General features: G+C 43.0%; 1 protein-coding gene across 2 annotated transcripts in view; it reads left to right on the top strand.

The window, feature by feature from the left end:
- The window catches only part of ptchd4 (patched domain containing 4), an 89811-nt gene that overhangs the window by 1641 nt on the left and 65965 nt on the right, over positions 1-22205 (top strand). Inside the window, exon 1 of one of the 2 annotated variants that reach the window (XM_031902999.1) lies at positions 19787-19902. The exons of the other annotated variant lie outside the window; for it this stretch is intronic. Within the exon in view, the coding sequence (XP_031758859.1) occupies positions 19822-19902 (81 nt within the window). The 5' untranslated portion in view covers positions 19787-19821. Of the gene's footprint in view, positions 1-19786; positions 19903-22205 lie in introns of those variants that run through there. 2 annotated transcript variants of the gene reach the window in all.

Genomic DNA, 22205 nt, shown 5'->3' on the forward strand with positions numbered 1-22205 from the left:
CCTACACTGTACCTATACTGTACCTACACTGTACCTATACCATACCCATACTGTACCTATACCGTACCCATACTGTACCTATACCATACCTATACCGTACCCATACTGTACCTATACCATACCCATAATGTACCTATACCATACCCATACTGTACCTATACCGTACCCATACTGTACCTATACCATACCTATACCGTAGCCATACTGTACCTATACCATACCCATAATGTACCTATACCGTAGCCATACTGTACCTATACCATACCCATACTGTACCTATACGTACCCATACTGTACCTATACCGTAGCCATACTGTACCTATACCGTAGCCATACTGTACCTATACCGTAGCCATACTGTACCTATACCATACCCATACTGTACCTATACCGTACCCATACTGTACCTATACTGTACCTATACCGTAGCCACACTGTACCTATACTGTACCTACACTATACCTATACTGTACCTACACTGTACCTATACCATACCCACACTGTACCTATACTGTACCTACACTATACCTATACTGTACCTATACCGTACCTATCCTGTACCTATACTGTACCCATTCTGTACCTATACTGTACCTACACTGTACCTATACTATAGCTATACTGTACCTACACTCTACCTATACAATGTCTATACTGTACCTCTACTTTACCTATATAGTACCTATACTATATCTATACTATACCTTTACTGTACCTATACTGTACCTATATATATAGCACAGGCCTGTGGCCCATTTCCGCTGCTACTGCTTATTCACACTGGGGATGCCCCTGGGGATGCCCACGTTACACCTCTGACAGACCCACTTCACGTATAGAATATTCTGGCACTAGTGGGCTGTATATGTGCCCTGTCTCTCTGGCCAGTCAGTCATTACAGGGCCCTCTGCACCCAATGATGTCCAGTCGCTTCCCACAGTGACCGGCCGGCCGCCCCCTCATTATGGGAAACTGCCAATTTCTAAACCATTTGGGGCTGTTCACCCCTCGAGCTTTGCAGTTTTATTTATTCGTCACGTTCTAAGCTAATGCTCTAAGCTCCTGAGTGATTTCATGGGAATCGCTTGTCATGAGTCTGAATAATGAGCCCCACGCTGCCTTGCTAAGGATTCTTGGCTCAGTGTCACTGACACCACTGGTGCCCTATGGGAAAAGCTCCTACTTTCCAGCCTGTATTTCATAATTAAGAGATACAATTCTGATATTGGGCAGTTTTACTCTGTAGTTTATCTACCAATCACAGCTGGTCAGATGCCTATAGTACCTGCGAGCGTGCAAAGGTGTTAGTATTGGTACTAATCTGCTGTTAGCAAAGGTGTTAGTATTGGTACTAATTTGCTGTTAGCAAAGGTGTTAGTATTGGTACTAATGTGCTGTTAGCAAAGGTGTTAGTATTGGTACTAATGTGCTGTTAGCAAAGGTGTTAGTGCAAGTATTGGTACTAATGTGCTGTTAGCAAAGGTGTTAGTGCAAGTATTGGTACTAATGTGCTGTTAGCAAAGGTGTTAGTGCAAGTATTGGTACTAATGTGCTGTTAGCAAAGGTGTTAGTGCAAGTATTGGTACTAATGTGCTGTTAGCAAAGGTGTTAGTATTGGTACTAATGTGCTGTTAGCAAAGGTGTTAGTATTGGTACTAATGTGCTGTTAGCAAAGGTGTTAGTGCAAGTATTGGTACTAATGTGCTGTTAGCAAAGGTGTTAGTGCAAGTATTGGTACTAATGTGCTGTTAGCATTACATATGCCCAGTACTCATGTCTGCATGCTGCCAAACTGATACCCTAAGCAGTCACACTGATGGCATCACTAAAGTGCAAAACCACAGCATTAAATTCAAGGATAAATGTGCCCACCGAAATTCACCACAAAATTTGCTACATGGGTTGCACCCCATGCTGGCAGTGTAATATTGGGTATATAATTGTGGCATTACTACACACAGGCTGGCAGTGTAATATAGGGCATATAACTGTGGCATTACTACACACAGGCTGGCAGTGTAATATTGGGTATGTAACCGTGGCATTACTACACACAGGCTAGCAGTGTAATATTGGGTATATAACCGTGGCATTACTATACACAGGCTAGCAGTGTAATATTGGGTATATAAACGTGGCATTACTACACACAGGCTGGCAATGTAATATTGGGTATATAACCGTGGCATTACTACACACAGGCTGGCAGTGTAATATTGGGTATATAACTGTGGCATTACTACACACAGGCTGGCAGTTTAATATTGGGTATATAATTGTTGCATTACTACACACAGGCTGGCAGTGTAATATTGGGCATATAACTGTGGCATTACTACACACAGGCTGGCAGTGTAATATTGGGTATATAACCGTGGCATTACTACACACAGGCTGGCAGTGTAATATTGGGTATATAACCGTTGGCATTACTACACACAGGCTGGCAGTTTATATATTGGGTATATAACCGTGGCATTACTATACACAGGCTGGCAGTGTAATATTGGGTATATAACTGTGGCATTACTACACACAGGCTGGCAGTGTAATATTGGGTATATAACTGTGGCATTACTACACACAGGCTGGCAGTGTAATATTGGGTATATAACTGTGGCATTACTACATACAGGCTGGCAGTGTAATATTGGGTATATAACTGTGGCATTACTACATACAGGCTGGCAGTGTAATATTGGGTATATAACTGTGGTATTATTACACACAGGCTGGCAGTGTAATATTGGGTATATAACCGTGGCATTACTACACACAGGCTGGCAGTGTAATATTGGGTATATAACTGTGGCATTACTACACACAGGCTGGCAGTGTAATATTGGGTATATAACTGTGGCATTACTACACACAGGCTGACAGTGTAATATTGGGTATATAACTGCGGCATTACTACATACAGGCTGGCAGTGTAATATTGGGTATATAACTGTGGCATTACTACACACAGGCTGGCAGTGTAATATTGGGTATATAACTGCGGCATTACTACACACAGGCTGGCAGTGTAATATTGGGTATATAACTGCGGCATTACTATACACAGGCTGGCAGTGTAATATTGGGTATGTAACTGTGGCCTTACTACACACAGGCAGGCAGTGTAATATTGGATATGTATCTGTGGCATTACTACACACAGGCTGGCAGTGTAATATTGGGTATATAACTGTGGCATTACAACACACAGGCTGGCAGTGTAATATTGGGTATATAACTGTGGCATTACTACACACAGGCTGGCAGTGTAATATTGGGTATATAACTGTGGCATTACCACACACAGGCTGACAGTGTAATATTGGGTATATAACTGTGGCATTACTACATACAGGCTGGCAGTGTAATATTGGGTATATAATCATGGCATTACTACATACCGGCTGGCAGTGTAATATTGGGTATATAACCGTGGCATTACTACACAGAGGCTGGCAGTGTAATATTGGGTATATAACTGTGGCATTACTACACACAGGCTGGCAGTGTAATATTGGGTATATAACTGCGGCATTACCACACACAGGCTGACAGTGTAATATTGGGTATATAACTGTGGCATTACTACATACAGGCTGGCAGTGTAATATTGGGTATATAACTGTGGCATTACTACACACAGGCTGGCAGTGTAATATTGGGTATATAACTGTGGCATTACTACACACAGGCTGGCAGTGTAATATTGGGTATATAGCTGTGGCATTACTACACACAGGGTGGCAGTGTAATATTGGGTATATAACTGTGGCATTACTACACACAGGCTGGCAGTGTAATATTGGGTATATAACTGCGGCATTACTACACACAGGCTGGCAGTGTAATATTGGGTATATAACCGTGGCATTACTACATACAGGCTGGCAGTGTAATATTGGGTATATAACTGTGGCATTACTACACACAGGCTGGCAGTGTAATATTGGGTATATAACTGTGGCATTACTACACACAGGCTGGCAGTGTAATATTGGGTATATAACTGTGGCATTACTACACACAGGCTGGCAGTGTAATATTGGGTATATAACTGTGGCATTACTACACACAGGCTGGCAGTGTAATATTGGGTATATAACTGTGGCATTACTACACACAGGCTGGCAGTGTAATATTGGGTATATAACTGTGGCATTACTACACACAGGCTGGCAGTGTAATATTGGGTATATAACTGTGGCATTACTACACACAGGCTGGCAGTGTAATATTGGGTATATAACTGTGGCATTACTACACATAGACTCCCCCCACATGCAGCTCTGCATTCATAGAGAGGTGCAAACCTTTCACCTTTATTTTAGGTTGTAGCCTTGGGCACAAAAAGAAGAGCAACTTCCCAATTTCACCAAACGGGGCACATATTTCTGTGTATGGCACACTGCCTTATCAATAATAATGAGAATTTGTATAGTGTGCTGCTACTTCCCACGCATTGCATTTAATATATATATATATATACTGTATATACAGCCTGTCCATTTCATATTCAGTTTGGCACTCCTGTCCCACAACTCCATTGTTTCTCTTTTAGACTAAACCCCCCCTGCTTATAATAAATAATTCCCTGTACCAGTGTTGTGCCATGTGTTTGTTTGGCACTGCCCCCCCCCGCCTGGCGCACTCCAAATATGTTCATCCTACAAGTAAAAATATTTGTGGAGATGAATACGTAACCATGACTACTGCCAGACGACTTGCGTTTGTGTGATGCCCATGTCTTGCCCGCACCTGCAAGCTGGCATTGGCAAGAAATCCCTTAGAAAAGAGTACATCTGCAGTATTTTGATTGGCTATGTTGCTATAAAGCAGAAAACACAAAGACATTCGCAGATGAAAAGATGTCTCTACTTTCCGGAGTCATTAAATGCTATTTGTTGGATGAGAATGGTAACAGCGCGTCGGTATAATCTGGGGATGTGCTGCTCATTAATCACAATGGGGCACAGCTGTTTGGGAAAGCTGGGTGTTGCAGTTAAGCAGAGTCTGGGGAGACGTTGAATACAAGTTACTCATGTGTGTGACAATGTTATGCTCATATAAAGCTAAAGGGAGGGCAAACTATAAAATGTGGTATTTAAAGTGCTGGAGGGGTGTATGGCCGTGGTGGGTGGGGCCCCTGAGGCAGCGCCCTAGTGGGCCCTGCAGCGCCCAGACCGACCCTGTATAGATGCTAGTTCTTGGTATCCCCTGGTGTGGCTTTTTTATGTCCTTTACCAGAGGTGTACTGAGAACGCGCCGGGCCCACCTGGAAGAAAATCTTTATAAGTGCCCTCTAAAACAAAATTACCAGGCACCTGGGAGACAAGTGGTCATAAACCAAAACACACATTGTTGGCCAGAGGCCCTAATGGTTCTCCATTAAAAAAGAAAACCTATTTATAATATACATTTATTAAAAAATCTATGCCATTCTTATAAAAAAACGCAACCCTTTACCTGTCATTCCCCCCTCCATACCCCTAGCTCAGAGCTAATGGAGTGAAGGGGGACATTGCAGGCAATGAACCATTTGGGCTTAGTTTTTTACTTTACTTCCCCTTTAAATACAGAGCTGTCACCCCCTCTTGCTTTGGCGATTACCCGATTTTGAAAGCTGTGGTGAATTTTGGGGTAGAATTTTTCGGCTTTAGAAGTGCGCGTGACGTCCGTCATGTCACTTCTGAGTGTCAGTACATTTTCGGTTGCCCGCATTTCCCCAAAGTGGCAAAGCTGTCGGGTCGATAAGTCTGTAAATAATGTGCTGTAACTCTCACATCACTTAAAGATAACCTATACCCCCAGAATGAATACGTAACCAACAGATAGGTTATATCATATTAAGTGACCTATTAAAGAATCTCGCCAAACTGGAATATATATCAGTAAATATTGTCCTTTTACATCCTTTCTCTTGAGCCACCATTTAGTGATGGGCTGTGTGTTCCCTCAGAGATCACATGACCAGAAATAATGCAGCTCTAACTGTAACAGGAAGTAGTGTGGGAGCAAAAGGCAGAACTCTGTCCATTCATTGACCAAAAGTCACGTGATTTTAAAGATTCTGATTTGGTCCAGCCAGACAGTTGCATTTGCCCGAATCTTCACCGTCTCCGGAACCAAATCCTGGATTCGGTGCATCACTAGCATATGGGGCCCCCCAGAGGGCCTGCTCAATTGTTGTCTAGAGTACAAATAACCAGATATCTATGGGGAAGATATTGGGGCGAGGGCCACATTGGTGCATTGATGCCGCCTTCGTCCAACGTGTCTCCGTAGGCCCTGTTGTATAATCTAATTGTTGGCCCAGCCAGATTTGGTCTAATAAACAGGAGGCCAAACCGGGCAGAGACCCGCATAACTGGCAGCCTTACCATGTACGCCCATCTTGTTCTGATATAGACCAACCTGGATGTTTAACTATCTATAACCTGTACCTTATATACCAAAAGAGGATTTTATAAGGTCTAGTAACCCAGAGCAGCCAATCAGGCATTTGCTTTTATGAAGGTGACAAGTAAATGGGTATTGAATAAACAACTAGTTATTGTTATTGTATGTTCAGTACCATTTAGCTACCCAGGAGAAGGAAAGGTAGAATCACCAATTTGTTAGTATATTGTATACCTGAGACCCCAGGCTGTTTGCTGAAATCTGCACCTGCCCGGGGTACTTCTCGAGGAGTGACACAGTACAGGTATAGGACCCGTTATCCAGAATGCTTGGGACCAAGGGTATTCCGGATAAGGGGTCTTTCCGTAATTTTGATCTCCATACCTTAAGTCTACTAAAAAATCCATAAAACATGAATTAAACCCAGTAGGATTGGTTTGCATCCAATACGGACTATTTATATCTTAGTTGGGATGAAGTACAGGTATTGTTTTATTATTACAGAGAAAAGGGAATCATTTAACCATTAAATAAACCCAATAGGGCTGTTCTGCCCCCAATAAGGGGTAATTATATCTTAGTTGGGATGAAGTACAAGGTACTGTTTTATTACTACAGAGAAAAAGGAAATCAGTTTTAAAATTCTGAATTATTTGATTAAAATGGAGTCTATGGGAGACAGGCTTTCTGTAATTTGGAGCTTTCTGGATAACGGGTTTCCGAATAAGGGATCCCATACATGTACCATCATCTCCTAGGGAACCCTTGTGGCCGCAGAGCACGTGTGCAGCACAGCCAACCTGGCCAGGGGCCACACAGGGATCTGCCAGGGATAACAAGATGCCTTTACTTCTTCTTTAATGCTGGGACTTTCTAGAAATGTAGCCCTGCTGATAGGACAGGAGTACTTACCTCCCCGGAGACAAAAGCAGGATTCTGACACCAGCACAGGATTATCTGTCTTGTTTTCCAATATTTTTACAAGTACTAAAGACTCCCTGAGGGTATCTTTGTTATATCCTCCCATCGTCAGAGCCCAAACACACTTGAGCAAAGTCCTTACATATTATTTGCTCTGTGAGGCTTTAAAGCTGCCATTTCACAAGGAATATTCCTCTCATAGACATTTGTGATTAGGTTTTGAGCTGAGGAATTATAGGTCTGAGGCTGAGAGCTGCTATCTAAAGTTCTCATTAGATAGGGATCAGCTTGTAGATTTAAAGGGAGGCTGAAAAGTAAAAGGTTCCTGCTTAACCCTGATTAAAGGAGAACAATAGCCTAAAAGTTATTATAGTTAAAAAAAAGCTGTATTTTATATACTAAACTTACTGTACCAGCCCAGAGATTTAGTAGACCTATAAGTGTAATGATCCAGGCCTTCACATTTGTTTGCAGCAGCTCGCCATCTTGGATCTTGTTCGGACATGTTTGGCGTGTCAGTGGCACTGCACATACTCAGTAAGCTCTGGGCTGCTGGTAAAAAGTTGAGCTTAGGGGTTGTCAAAAATTATCAAAATTAGCAGAAAGGTTCCACCTGCTATATATATATATATATATATATATATATATATATATATATATATATATATATATATATATATATATATATACATACAGTATATTGTATAGGGTGAGTGGGCCCCTAAGCTCAGGTAAGTAATAGCAGCACAGAGTATGGGCAGGGAATCAGCAGAATTGAAGATGAGGGGCATCTTCCTGTGGGCTGTGGTAGCCTTGGGCTAGACACAGTAGTCTTTTTGATTGCATTTTTTCATATATGTTATCCATTTGCTGGTTTACTTGCCCTTTGCCCCTGCATCCCATTTATAGTATGTAATAACCTTTCATCTGTTGTTCTTTTTTTTTGGCTATTTTTTGTTCTGCAACTACTATGTAAGGGCTGGAAATAGGGGTAGGCAGAAGAGGCACAGGCCTAGGGCCCAATGGTTAAGGGTCGCTAGGCACGTACCTCTTTTTTTGCCTACCCCTACTTCTGGGCCTTCCCCCCCCCCCTCCACATGGGCTACCTCCCTCCTCTAGTCTTCAGCACTTCCAGCAATTCCTTGTGCCCCACGGGGGCTGGGTGAGGAGACCAGCCTGGTTGCCTAAGGTGCCTGATCGGCTTGGCCTGGTACTTTGCTATGTGGTTGCTAAGGCTTAATTGCCCTAGAAAAAAGGCAACTGATTGTAAGACAGAATTAAAGATAAACAGAAAGTGAGGGTGAATAAAACATTTAAAATAATATCAACAAAATTATTTATCCGTTGTTGGAGTCAGTGACCCCTAGCTACATGTCCTATGTCCATATGTTCCATTGTGTATTTATATAAAGAAGCTAAGGTGCAATTAGGACATCTTTAGAGTGAGACAAGTCATGCGTTCTAGCTAGATAGGAGATCTTATCTGTTGTCAGCTCCTGCGCTGCTGCTGTTGCCATGTATTGCAGTTCTACTCTGTATCCCCGGTGCTTTGCTCTGATCAGCCTGTCATTCCTCTTCTCATTTGGCAGGCAGAGGCGTAAGCTAAGGAGAAGCTGAACAGAAATGATATTTCCTCCCCTGGCTTTTAACTTATGGCAGGTCCCTGCTGCCAGACACTAAATAGAAGAGCTTAGATTGTTCCCTATTAAATGTTATGGTTCTACGCAGCACCCAGGGGTGAGACAGCATGGCTGCCTTTAGTGCCCTTGGCCCCATTTGTGCCTGATCTGCCTGTAGGCTGGGTGGAGACAGCACAACAGTGGGGTAACAGTGGGGTAACAGTAGGGTAGATGGTATAATCCACTTTGCTTAGTGACAGGTAACAGTAATTCGGCATCCCAGAAAGTGGCACCAGAAAATAGCAAACTTAGAAAATTGTCCAGATTGTGGAATTGAACCATGAAACAACAAGGTCACGGAGGAGAAGAGGATAAAGATTGCCCAGGATTGACAGTGTCAGAGGCTGCAGAGATAGCAAAAAGCATCACTGGGAGCGATGACCCTCAGACGTAGCTTTGTATCGGGCATTTCTGTCGAGTGTCACGGTTGGAAGGAGCACGGCGGGTGTCCAGCTAAAGAGACAACGGGAAGATGAGAATTTGATGATATCTTAGAGAATAGGTCAAAGGGCATTATTTTGAGAAGAGCAGAAATAAGCACATGTATGGCTGAGGGCGGACTGCACAGGTTAAAAGGGACTTGGGCAAAGCTTAAATAACGTATCTGATGCTTCATGGGGAAAAAAAAGCCGGTAAGTATGGTGCTTGGCGCAGAGGGAAGAGGTAGTAGATACAGATGGAGGCATTGGGATTGGGGCATTGGCTCAGATAAGGGCACACTCGTCGCTGCAGGATCCACGACAGACACTTTCTTCACTCTAAGGCAGTTTATTGAACACAGGGGTGCCCATATCAGCATACAAACATGAATCATAAAAGTAAATCCTGCCCTCTGGGCGCTGCCTTCACACATTAGGTGAGTTCCCTCACTAAACTGGGCCCCTTGTGGATTATCGGTTGGTGGGTCACCTCTGTACTCACAATACTTTTTGGGGGAATATTCTCAGTACCTGAGACAAGCAGTCGCTTGTCAATGCTCCCTCTGCTCCTTACACAGGCGGCAGCACCATCAGCCCCCTGGGAGTCCCTCACACAGACAGGCAGCACCCTCAGCCCCCCTGGGAGTTCCTCACACAGACAGGCAGTACCCTCAGCCCCCCTGGGAGTTCCTCACACAGACAGGCAGCACCCTCAGCCCCCCTGGGAGTTCCTCACACAGACAGGCAGCACCCTCAGCCCCCCTGGGAGTTCCTCACACAGACAGGCAGCACCCTCAGCCCCCCTGGGAGTTCCTCACACAGACAGGCAAGTACCCTCAGCCCCCCTGGGAGTTCCTCACACAGACAGGCAGCACCCTCAGCCCCCCTGGGAGTTCCTCACACAGACAGGCAGCACCCTCAGCCCCCCTGGGAGTTCCTCACACAGACAGGCAGCACCCTCAGCCCCCCTGGGAGTTCCTCACACAGACAGGCAGCACCCTCAGCCCCCCTGGGAGTTCCTCACACAGACAGGCAGCACCCTCAGCCCCCCTGGGAGTTCCTCACACAGACAGGCAGCACCCTCAGCCCCCCTGGGAGTTCCTCACACAGACAGGCAGCACCCTCAGCCCCCCTGGGAGTTCCTCACACAGACAGGCAGTACCCTCAGCCCCTCTGGGAGTTCCTCACACAGACAGGCAGCACCCTCAGCCCCCCTGGGAGTTCCTCACACAGACAGGCAGCACCCTCAGCCCCCCTGGGAGTTCCTCACACAGACAGGCAGTACCCTCAGCCCCCCTGGGAGTTCCTCACACAGACAGGCAGCACCCTCAGCCCCCCTGGGAGTTCCTCACACAGACAGGAAGTACCCCCAGCCCCCCTGGGAGTTCCTCACACAGACAGGCAGCACCCTCAGCCCCTCTGGGAGTCCCTCACACAGACAGGCAGTACCCTCAGCCCCCCTGGGAGTCCCTCACACAGACAGGCAGTACCCCCAGCCCCCCTGGGAGTTCCTCACACAGACAGGCAGCACCCTCAGCCCCCCTGGGAGTTCCTCACACAGACAGGCAGCACCCTCAGCCCCCCTGGGAGTTCCTCACACAGACAGGCAGTACCCTCAGCCCCTCTGGGAGTGCCTCACACAGACAGACAGTACCCTCAGCCCTCCTGGGAGTTCCTCACACAGACAGGCAGTACCCTCAGCCCCCCTGGGAGTGCCTCACACAGACAGGCAGTACCCTCAGCCCCCTGGGAGTCCCTCACACAGACAGGCAGTACCCTCAGCCCCCTGGGAGTCCCTCACACAGACAGGCAGTACCCTCAGCCCCCTGGGAGTCCCTCACACAGACAGGCAGTACCCTCAGCCCCCCTGGGAGTCCCTCACACAGACAGGCAGTACCCTCAGCCCCCTGGGAGTCCCTCACACAGACAGGCAGTACCCTCAGCCCCTCTGGGAGTCCCTCACACAGACAGGCAGCACCCTCAGCCCTCCTGGGAGTCCCTCACGCAGACAGACAGTACCCTCAGCCCCCCTGGGAGTCCCTCACACAGACAGGCAGTACCCTCAGCCCCCCTGGGAGTCCCTCACACAGACAGGCAGTACCCCAGCCCCCCTGGGAGTTCCTCACACAGACAGGCAGTACCTCAGCCCACCTGGGAGTTCCTCACACAGACAGGCAGCACCCCCAGCCCCCCTGGGAGTCCCTCACACAGACAGATAGATAAATAGGCTGTAGGCTGTAGCAGACAAAGACTGACAAAGCAGGCTATAGAGCATGGGGTACACTTGATGGGCCTTCACAATGTGCAAGGATCAAAGGGGAGGTATTGCAACTACAACTCGCTTATGCTGTGTGCAGAAATAAGAAATAAAGAAAGTATGCCAGAAGGTTCTTGGAGCAAATAGAACTGGTTTTATTGTCCAAGACAATTAATCCACAGGGATAAGCATGAAATACTCACAATGCAGATAGTAGAGCAAATGGATTGGCAGGTTCAATGTAGACAACCTTTATAAATATAAATATACAATTTTCAGTGTATGCTCCTCACTTCAGATACCTCGTGTCCCAGGTCAAATACAGTTCAATAAAATACTCCAAAGTGCCCTCTTCTGCTTTAATAAAATACTCCAAAGTGCCCTCTTCTGCTTCACTGTAGAGCAAACGAAGTAAAGTTGGACCATGTAGAGCGTAGTTTGGGTAGTAACAAAGTCCTTAGGGTTTCTCCATCTAGTGGTCCAGATTCCATACAGCAGACTTGGATCAGGGAGAATAAATCTAAGCCTGAAACTCTTGTCCCTACTGTGGTCCCTTCACTGCTGCAACAGAGCCTGTTAAGGAGAATACTCCCTACTATCTCTCCTGGTTGGAGCAAAGAAACTGCTCATTCTAGCTAAATCCTGATCTGACTTTCCTAGAAAGTGCTAAAACATATATCTATCCGGCACAAGCTAATCCTTATTCACAGGGTCCCTACTCCCCAACTTCAATAGATATATTAGGGATCCAAGGCTTCCTGGAGCACATCCACATAGATCAACTGATGATGGCCAAGAAGGAAGATCCACCCCTAATTAAACTATATATTAAAGTGTGGCAGGAAGTTGTCATAAATATGGGCCAATAATATGGAAATATGTAAATGGAAAAGTAGATACATGGGCTTCTGCTCAGTAACAAGGTATAGGGAATGTTAACCCTATAGGTCTCTACAATAGATAGATGGTAGTACTTCTGCAAGGCGTGGACACTCCAAGGGGAAATTCTATATGGGGGCCGAAGTCCTGAAAGGGGCCCTGTCCCTGTGGGAGAGGGACGGATGGCAGCCTTTAGAATCTTTCACAACCTGATATTCAGCCGATGCCTCATTTCTCACTATTCTCCCTCGCTTCCCAAGTTGCTCTGTCTCCTTTGCTTCAGTCTCACGTACTGCAATATTGTACAGGCAGCACAAATAACTTTCTAAGCACTGGCTGTGGGTCCTTCATGAATATGTAAGTGAGGTACTGAACAGGCTTTGAAAGTAAAAACTGTAGAAGTAATTTATCATCATCTGATTTTAAATAAATAACAAATGTGTGGGGTAAAGTAAACAATGGATGAAGAAATGAGTTTTCTCATCAAAAAATCGCTTTAGCATTACAGCATAGAGAGAGAAATTTCAATATTACAATAATAGGCTGAGAATAAGATGTTATTAAGAAGTTAAAGGAGTGACCAGCATCAGAATGAAGATATTCAGAAATATTCCTAACTAATTGTCAGGTAGACTATGCAGCAGATTGGGATGCGGCATCCTGATAGATGAATGTATATGAATAACAATTAGGTAATACAGCCAAACAGGCAGATCATTGGCTTATATGGCTACATATAAAACCGATGGTCTATTTGTTGTTGCTGTTGGTCTGTTACATGCTGTATTTTATTATTATTGTCTACATATTTCTCTTTAAAAAAAAATGACAATAGTTTGTAAATAATACATAAAGTGCAATAACAATACCAAAGTGCAATACAGTCCCAAATTCCTGTTTAACCTAAATCCTTTACACCAGGGATCCCCAACCTTTTATACCGGTGAGCCACATTCAAATGGAAATAGTGTTGGAGAGCAACACAAGCATTAAAAAGGTTCCTTGGGTGCCAATAAGAGCTTTAATTGGTTATTTGGTAGCCCCTATGTGGACTGGCAGCTTATAGAAGGCTTTGTTTGGCAATTACACTTGGTTTTATGCAACCAAAACTTGCCTCCAAGCCAGAAATTCAAAAATGAGCACCAGCTTTGAGGCCACTGGGAGCAACATCCAAGGGGTTGGGGAGCAACATGTTGCCCCTGAGCCACTGGTTGGGGGTCACTGCTTTACACAGTCACTCAAGTCTGTCACTAACTGGAGAGTATCTGGCTCTACAGAATCTGGTCTCCACTTCTCAATGTCTTTTATTTGGAATGCAAGCAATATGGAAGGCAATATGGAGCTGGATGACTAAGTATCTAAGTATATTAACATTTTTATATACAAATTTGAATTAGGGCTTCCGAAACTCAAACGTTCAATATTTATTAAGGTTTTATTAGATCTAGTTTTTTAGATTCTGACTTCAGGAGAGTTGTGTTTGGTTGGCTGTGCACCTTTATTGAAAGGGATTGTCGGCTCAAACAGAGGCGCTGGCGGTCAGGGTGTAAAACAGGGAAGCGTAAATAAAATGGCAGCCAGGGACACAGGGGAGGCTGGAGACTGGGATTAACTGAGGGATAAATGCTGAAGCAGTGGACAAAGGTTCATAATTGTTTTGTGGAACTTTGCCAAACAGAATAAGACATGTTGGTCAGTGCAAGTCAGGTGTCAACTACAATGGACAAAGCGGAATTGATGGCAACTAAAGAACAGAAGGGCTATAAAGATAAATAAGATAGTCTCTTACCCATAAAACGCAGGTCAGTGCCCCCAAACCAGGGAGTTATTTTTGAATTGAATAAAAACAGGATTTCCTACCAAATAAAGCCCCTGTAAGCTGATAGGGTGCATACAGGCTGCCTAATAGCCAATCACAGCCCTTATTTGTCTCCTCCATGAACTTTTATGGTGCTTGTGTTGCTCTCCAAGTCTTTTTACATTTGTGGCTCACGAGTAAGAAAGGTTGGGGACCCCTAATCTACACCATTATAACATTTTATTGTAACCTGAATGACTGATACATTGATATTTTGCTATATCTTTACTCACTTCATTAGCTCAGAGGGGACTTAACCAAAGGTTGAACCTTCAAGGGGGGCCCTGGCTAAGGTTGGACCTACAAGTGAGGGTTGAACTGGAAAATTTCAATAACCACTGTAATAAGAAAGGTTGGGAGCAAGGAAGAAATATCAGCTGAAATTCATTTTGCTGAAAGGCATCCCTAGAACGCTTTTAAAAAATTATGCAGTAACATAGACAAAATGAAGCCCTTATGAAATGTTTGGAAGCGAATATAATACATGTTGTACAGTTTTGCCTGCTCTCAGCTCTAATATAAAAAGGAAAAGATAAATGCATAGATATTCAAACCTAATCCCTGCCGGAGTATTTCGCCTCCCAATAGTCCATCCAATAAGCAAAAATATGGAGAAATCCCTCCAGCGCTGACGGCTATGGGACAGACGCACAGAACAAATGATAATATATAGTGTAGTACTTTTATCTTTTTATCTTTTTATATTTGTTATAAAACCCTTTGTAAAAAATGCTCAAATAAACCTAGGATTGTGTTAATTAAAAAAGGGGAACTTTCATAGATTGTTTAAAACCAGGACACCTCTGAGGAGGCCTATATGGTGAAACGCGTCAGGTGTGACGCACTTCCCACAGCCTAACTGGGCACTCATGGAGGAACCAAGATGCCAATTGCACTTTGCCTATAAAGAAAAAAAATGCGCCCATTGATTTGTGTGCCATATACCATGCCACCAGATGCTTGCTGCAAAATGGAAGAGGGGTTTTTGGTGGGTAACCCTATCCTACTGTATATTTGGAAAGGAGAGGGGGTGGGTACAGGGTATTTATCCGGCATTGACTTTGAGCAGTACTAAGTAGAAGGGACAGTGGTCCTCTTCCTAGCAAGCTGGTTGGAAACAAGAGGAATTGACGGATATGCAGTGGGAACCATAGCAAAGTATCCCAAACTAAAGACCATTGGGAGAAATATGGTCTAGATATATATATGCCATAGATATTCCTGAAAGCATCAAGTTGAACATGAAATAGAGTGAGACTTGGGGTAAACACTTATTTGTTGCCTTAGATATTCTTGGAACTATGGCTGATCTGTACATACATCTGTAACCTTGTATGTGCTAAGGTGGGCCTGGCCAAATGTTGGGTCTTCAAGGAGGACCTGACAAAAAAAGTAAGTCAGATGTTAAGAGGATTAATATATGTTTTGTTTCCCTTTACTTGGATGAAAATAAATGACCCTTCAACTCTAAAGAGGTGTAGGGAGTTGCCTAAATTTTTCATGGTTAGGGCACTTTATCTGAGCAGTTTGAATAACTGGTTTTGTTGTTTAATCCATATGAAATACGTATGGGGATATGAAACCTGCAACCTCCCTAGTTGGTAATGAACTAGATCTTGTGTCTCGGGACAGCAGGTGGCGGGAACTGCTAATAATTAACTGATTTAGGGCTGTAATTAACCTAGAAAATATATATATTTCTGCCTATTACTTCTCTACACATCATGTTCCTGTGCTTTAATGCATTGATTTTGGATTAAGTCAAAAGGCAAGTTTAAGTGGCGCACCCCGGGGTTAGATTCTGGGATCTGTTATTGACTATGGTGAGGGTTATTTGTTTTTGATATGAAAATAATGAAAGTAATGAGTTGTATTTCATTAATTATGGTGGTCTTTTTTGAGATCTTGGTAGAATGAGGGATTGATGTTCCTATGTAAATCAATAGGAATGTATCAGCATTACAAGAAATGACTGGACACACGCAATTCACTTCTCTAAGGCACCCATCGCCCCGGTGGTACTTACCACCTCCTACACTCAGATGGCTGAATTGCTTGAGAGCAGAGAGTTGTGTCAATCCTGCGGGACAGTCACAATCCCTTCATAGAAGGATGGAGAAGATCACATGTCCCAAATGACTGATAAAAGGGTCTCTCTCCATCAGAATCATGACTTCAAGTACCGCTGGATGGGGGGACGGAACTTGTGCCCATTCGTTCCTAATAACTCTCACAAATTTTGAGATATTTTCATAGGAACAGTTTTTAATAACTAAGGCATTTGAGAAGACACAAATGTGGCCTACATACTGTATATATTGCTTAGTAACACATGATGGAGTTAAAACTGATTTTGGAGCCCTGGCTGATGATAGACAAATACTTGATTGCCATATGGTCTCGGTGACTCTAACATTTGCCGACCCAAACACGACCATTTGGCTTGTTTTAAAGTGCATGTGAGATCCAAGAAGAACAGATTTCCATTAAATGCTAAGCCTGAAATGATGCCAACACTGAGCTCCTTCTGTAGGCCAAGTTCTACTTGGCTTATAAGAGATTAGATAGGAATGAAATGTACAGTTAATTAATTATACTGGCCAATGTTTTTTTGGGGGTGGGGGTTGCAAAAGACAGATAAAACACACATTTCATCCCAAAATAGTTATGTAAAGCTGAGCTGTAGGCAACCAGCAATAGCATCCTTATGATCAAGAGCACTTAGCTCAACTATACTGTATGTAAGTGCTAGGAGTATGTTTGGACTCAAGTACCTTTACTAAGCCCAACAATTGCATCCCTTTTAGCATGACTAAACTTGCAATGGTAAATGTTCCCTAATGCGTTTAATTCAATGCCATACACAGTGAGACCTCAGGCCAATGTGGCCACATATGAACTAGGACAAATGGGGCTGATCCAATCATTGGCCCGGGGGGCAATGATCAGCTCAGACAAGTGGGGTCTAGGGAGACCTGTAACTTGGGCAAATATGTATTGAGCAGGTTTAAAAATCCCATTACATATGAATTTGCTGATTCCGTCCTCGCCCAACAGGATTTTCAAACCTGCTTGATAGAAGTTGGCCAAGCCAATTGGTGCCCTCCATATATAGGACAATAAACTGCCTACTGGGACTGAGTCAGCTGCTCTTATTGGCCCAAGTTTGGCTTGCTTGATTCTAGCCTTTATAGAACCACAAAAAAAAGAGGAATATAATGATCCATTACTATGTCCTTTACACAGATTTTTTTTCCCTCGTTCCAGTTCAACTATATAATTAGCATTTTTCTGATTCTTTTATTTCCAGAAATTCTGTTCAAAGGGTTGTTCACCTTTAGGTTACCTTTTAGTATGTTATAGAATAGCCTATTCTTAACAACTTTTCGATTGGTCTTCATTTTTTAGAGTTTTTAAATAATTTGCCTTCTTCTTCTGACTCTTTACAGTTTTGTTAGATAGGGGGGTCACCGACCCCGGCAGCTATAAAACTATTGCTCTGTGAAGCTACAATTTTATTGTTATTGTTAATTTTTATTACTTAAATTTCTATTCAGGCCCTCTCCTAATGAAATACCAGTCTCTCATTCAAACCACTGCCTGGTTGCTAGGTTGAATTGGGCCCCAGCAACCAGATTGCTGCCGACATTCCAAATTGGAGAGCTGCTAAATAATTTAAAAAAGGTAAATAATAAAAAATGAAGACCAATTGCAAATTGACTTAGAATATCACTCTCTGCATCATACTAAATGTTAATTCAAAGGTGAACAACCCCTTTAAAGCTACTTGGTCGTTTTGCTTTCACGTTTTTTTCTGTATAAATATATACCTTATTTAGATACATTCATTTAGTTCCCCCGAACCTTTGCACAAATTCTGTAACCTGCAGAACTCCTACAGCTACAAGTGAAAGCCAATATTACAAACTAGATCAGGCTCCTCAACCAAAGTCACATTACTCAGCAGGGGATCCGGACGCAGGTTCTATTTTAGGCTGCCCGATGATGCCGGCCGGCTGATATTCTGTCATCTTCTGATGATGATAATGAATCACATTGAACAGAACAAATACCGTTCATCGGATCACGTGGGCTGAGACGTCTGCTGTTTACAGTGGGGGAATTTATAAGAAGAAGTGAGATATATGGAATACAAAAGCTATGGCTCCTAATGGGATAATTAAATGCACATTAGGCTGGAGAGAAACCTTTATCCCCATACTGTTTGCTTACTGCTTGATATGCATGGTAATTATAAGAGAATAAAGTTTGTTTAGAACATATTCTATTGATTCTGTTATAAGCAGTTTTGCTGTAGGTAACATAGAAATGTAACACTTGTTGGGCTATGGAATAAGTAAAACCAGGCTAGTATTTAGGTGATCATGGGTTATGTAACCTCTATTTCAGCCCAATAGCTGCCTTCCCGGACTAGTACCAGTAGAACATGGGTTACACTGTACTCTCTTACCCAGAATGGGCCTTCGCTAAGTGGAAGAGGAAGGTGAGGGTGTTGTGCTACTACACCTCTCTTGCTGCTATGCAGAAAAATGAAAACAGAGGGCGCCAGAGGTTCTTGCAAATAACAAAATAATAAGTGTTTATTGAACATCCACAGGGTTTACTCACAATACAGCCCTTCTGCCCAGCAACTAAGGGAACTGAACCTGTAGGGATTTAAAGCCATAGGGGCCATTTAACCCTATGGGTCCCTACAGGTTACATGCGACTCCCTTTCTTAGGATGGGCCTTCGCTTAGGTGGAAGAGACCTGAACGGAGCTGAGGGTGTAGTCGATCTACTACTCACTGTAGCTGTGCGGTAAATATGGACGCCAGAAAGGTTCTTCAATTGAACTATAATACAAGTTTATTGTCCCAGGGTTATCAGAATACTCACACACAAGCAGAGGTAGTTGCTACTTGACACTCTGAGGAAGAAGAGAGGGTGTACACCGTTTTATCCCTCCTCTTGGTAGAGTCTGGGCAGGGTAAATACACCTTTCAGCTTAATACCCCTGTGGAGATAGCCTGGTAAGATATCTTGTCCTTCAGGTTGATATCCTCTAGTATATGAGTCCTCTGGGTGAGTAGGGATCAGGATTTATTCTAACCTGTCACTATCTCTACTCTAATCCTTACTAGAGGCAAAACAATCCTATTGGGTTTATTCAATATTTAAATGATTTTTAGTACTTAAGTTATGGAGATCCAAATTACAGAAAGATCCCTTATCCGTAAAACCCCAGTTCCCGAGCATTCTGGATAACAGGTCCCACTACTGTATGTTCCTAGAAGCACCATGCAGAAAACGCCCATATGTGTAATCTGAGTGTGGGCGGAGCCAGTGTGGGGAAGCCAAGGCCAACGGCATAGTCTGGCCATAACTGTCAGAGGTTGGGTTTGCTTTGGGCATGAACAAAAATCACCCATATTCGGTTCCCTGGAGATGGGTATCTGCAAGCATGGAAGCCATTAAACTCCAAGTTAAACAGGTAGCGTTTGAAACTTTCCCGTTAAGGACCTAAACTTATAAATGACCAAACTCAGACCCCTATGCACACTATTGTGTATGTTACCTGATATGTGCAACTGTTAACCCTACTCTCTAAATAAAGACATAATAAAAGCAGTCCAAAGTATATATGCTGTATAAATAGATATGTGGGGAAAAAACATGGCAGGGGTAATTATATCTTAGTTGGGATCAAGTACAGGTACTGTTTTATTATTACAGAGAAAAGGGAATCATTTAACCATGAAATAAACCCAATAGGGCTGTTCTGCCCCAATAAGGGGTAATTATATCTTAGTTGGGATCAAGTACAGGTACTGTTTTATTATTACAGAGAAAAGGGAATCATTTAACCATTAAATAAACCCAATAGGGCTGTTCTGCCCCAATAAGGGGTAATTATATCTTAGTTGGGATCAAGTACAGGTACTGTTTTATTATTACAGAGAAAAGGGAATCATTTAACCATTAAATAAACCCAATAGGGCTGTTCTGCCCCCAATAAGGGGTAATTATATCTTAGTTGGGATCAAGTACAGGTACTGTTTTATTATTACAGAGAAAAGGGAATCATTTAACCATGAAATAAACCCAATAGGGCTGTTCTGCCCCAATAAGGGGTAATTATATCTTAGTTGGGATCAAGTACAGGTACTGTTTTATTATTACAGAGAAAAGGGAATCATTTAACCATTAAATAAACCCAATAGGGCTGTTCTGCCCCAATAAGGGGTAATTATATCTTAGTTGGGATCAAGTACAGGTACTGTTTTATTATTACAGAGAAAAGGGAATCATTTAACCATTAAATAAACCCAATAGGGCTGTTCTGCCCCCAATAAGGGGTAATTATATCTTAGTTGGGATCAAGTACAGGTACTGTTTTATTATTACAGAGAAAAGGGAATCATTTAACCATGAAATAAACCCAATAGGGCTGTTCTGCCCCAATAAGGGGTAATTATATCTTAGTTGGGATCAAGTACAGGTACTGTTTTATTATTACAGAGAAAAGGGAATCATTTAACCATTAAATAAACCCAATAGGGCTGTTCTGCCCCCAATAAGGGGTAATTATATCTTAGTTGGCATCAAGTACAGGTACTGTTTTATTATTACAGAGAAAAGGGAATCATTTAACCATTAAATAAACCCAATAGGGCTGTTCTGCCCCAATAAGGGGTAATTATATCTTAGTTGGGATCAAGTACAGGTACTGTTTTATTATTACAGAGAAAAGGGAATCATTTAACCATTAAATAAACCCAATAGGGCTGTTCTGCCCCCAATAAGGGGTAATTATATCTTAGTTGGCATCAAGTACAGGTACTGTTTTATTATTACAGAGAAAAGGGAATCATTTAACCATTAAATAAACCCAATAGGGCTGTTCTGCCCCAATAAGGGGTAATTATATCTTAGTTGGGATCAAGTACAGGTACTGTTTTATTATTACAGAGAAATATTGAAATTTGGACCTAAACTTATAAATGACCAAACTCAGACCCCTATGGACACTATTGTGTATGTGATTATGATATGTGCAACTATTAACCTTCCTCTCTAAATAATGACATAATAAAAGCAGTCCATAGTATATATGCTGTATAAATAGATATGTGGGGAAAAAACATGGCAGTTGTGCTCAAAATTGCACTTTGTACCCTACGTCAAGGTAAGCGAATGTGCCTCTATGTTATTCCGGGATATCCCCAGATTGTACATGCCTGACTCTATGTACTACACAATATAATATATCCTTTGTACTCCCATCAGCATATTCTTCCCCCAAGGGCCCGAGTGATGTTGAGGGCCCAGAGCCCATGACCTCTCTGTTCTTGCCTATTCGTTGAGGTTTGGCATGGTGCCGAGAGACTGGCGGATTGCTAATGTGGTGCCGTTATTTAAAAAGGGATCTCGTTCTCAGCCTGAAAACTATAGGCCTGTTAGTCTGACATCAGTAGTAGGAAAGCTTCTGGAAGGGGTAATAAGGGATAGGATAGTTGAATACATTGCAGTTCACAATACTATTAGTTTGTGCCAGCATGGTTTTATGCGTAACAGATCTTGCCAGACTAATTTAGTTGCCTTTTATGAGGAGGTGAGCAGGAACCTTGATGCTGGAATGGCAGTTGATGTCATCTACTTAGATTTTGCTAAAGCGTTTGATACAGTACCGCACAGAAGGTTAATGATCAAATTGAGGAATATTGGCCTAGAACATAATATTTGTAATTGGATAGAAAACTGGCTGAAGGATAGAGTACAAAGAGTGGTGGTAAA

This window comes from Xenopus tropicalis, chromosome 5 (genome assembly GCF_000004195.4).
Source record: "Xenopus tropicalis strain Nigerian chromosome 5, UCB_Xtro_10.0, whole genome shotgun sequence".
Taxonomy (NCBI): domain Eukaryota; kingdom Metazoa; phylum Chordata; class Amphibia; order Anura; family Pipidae; genus Xenopus; species Xenopus tropicalis.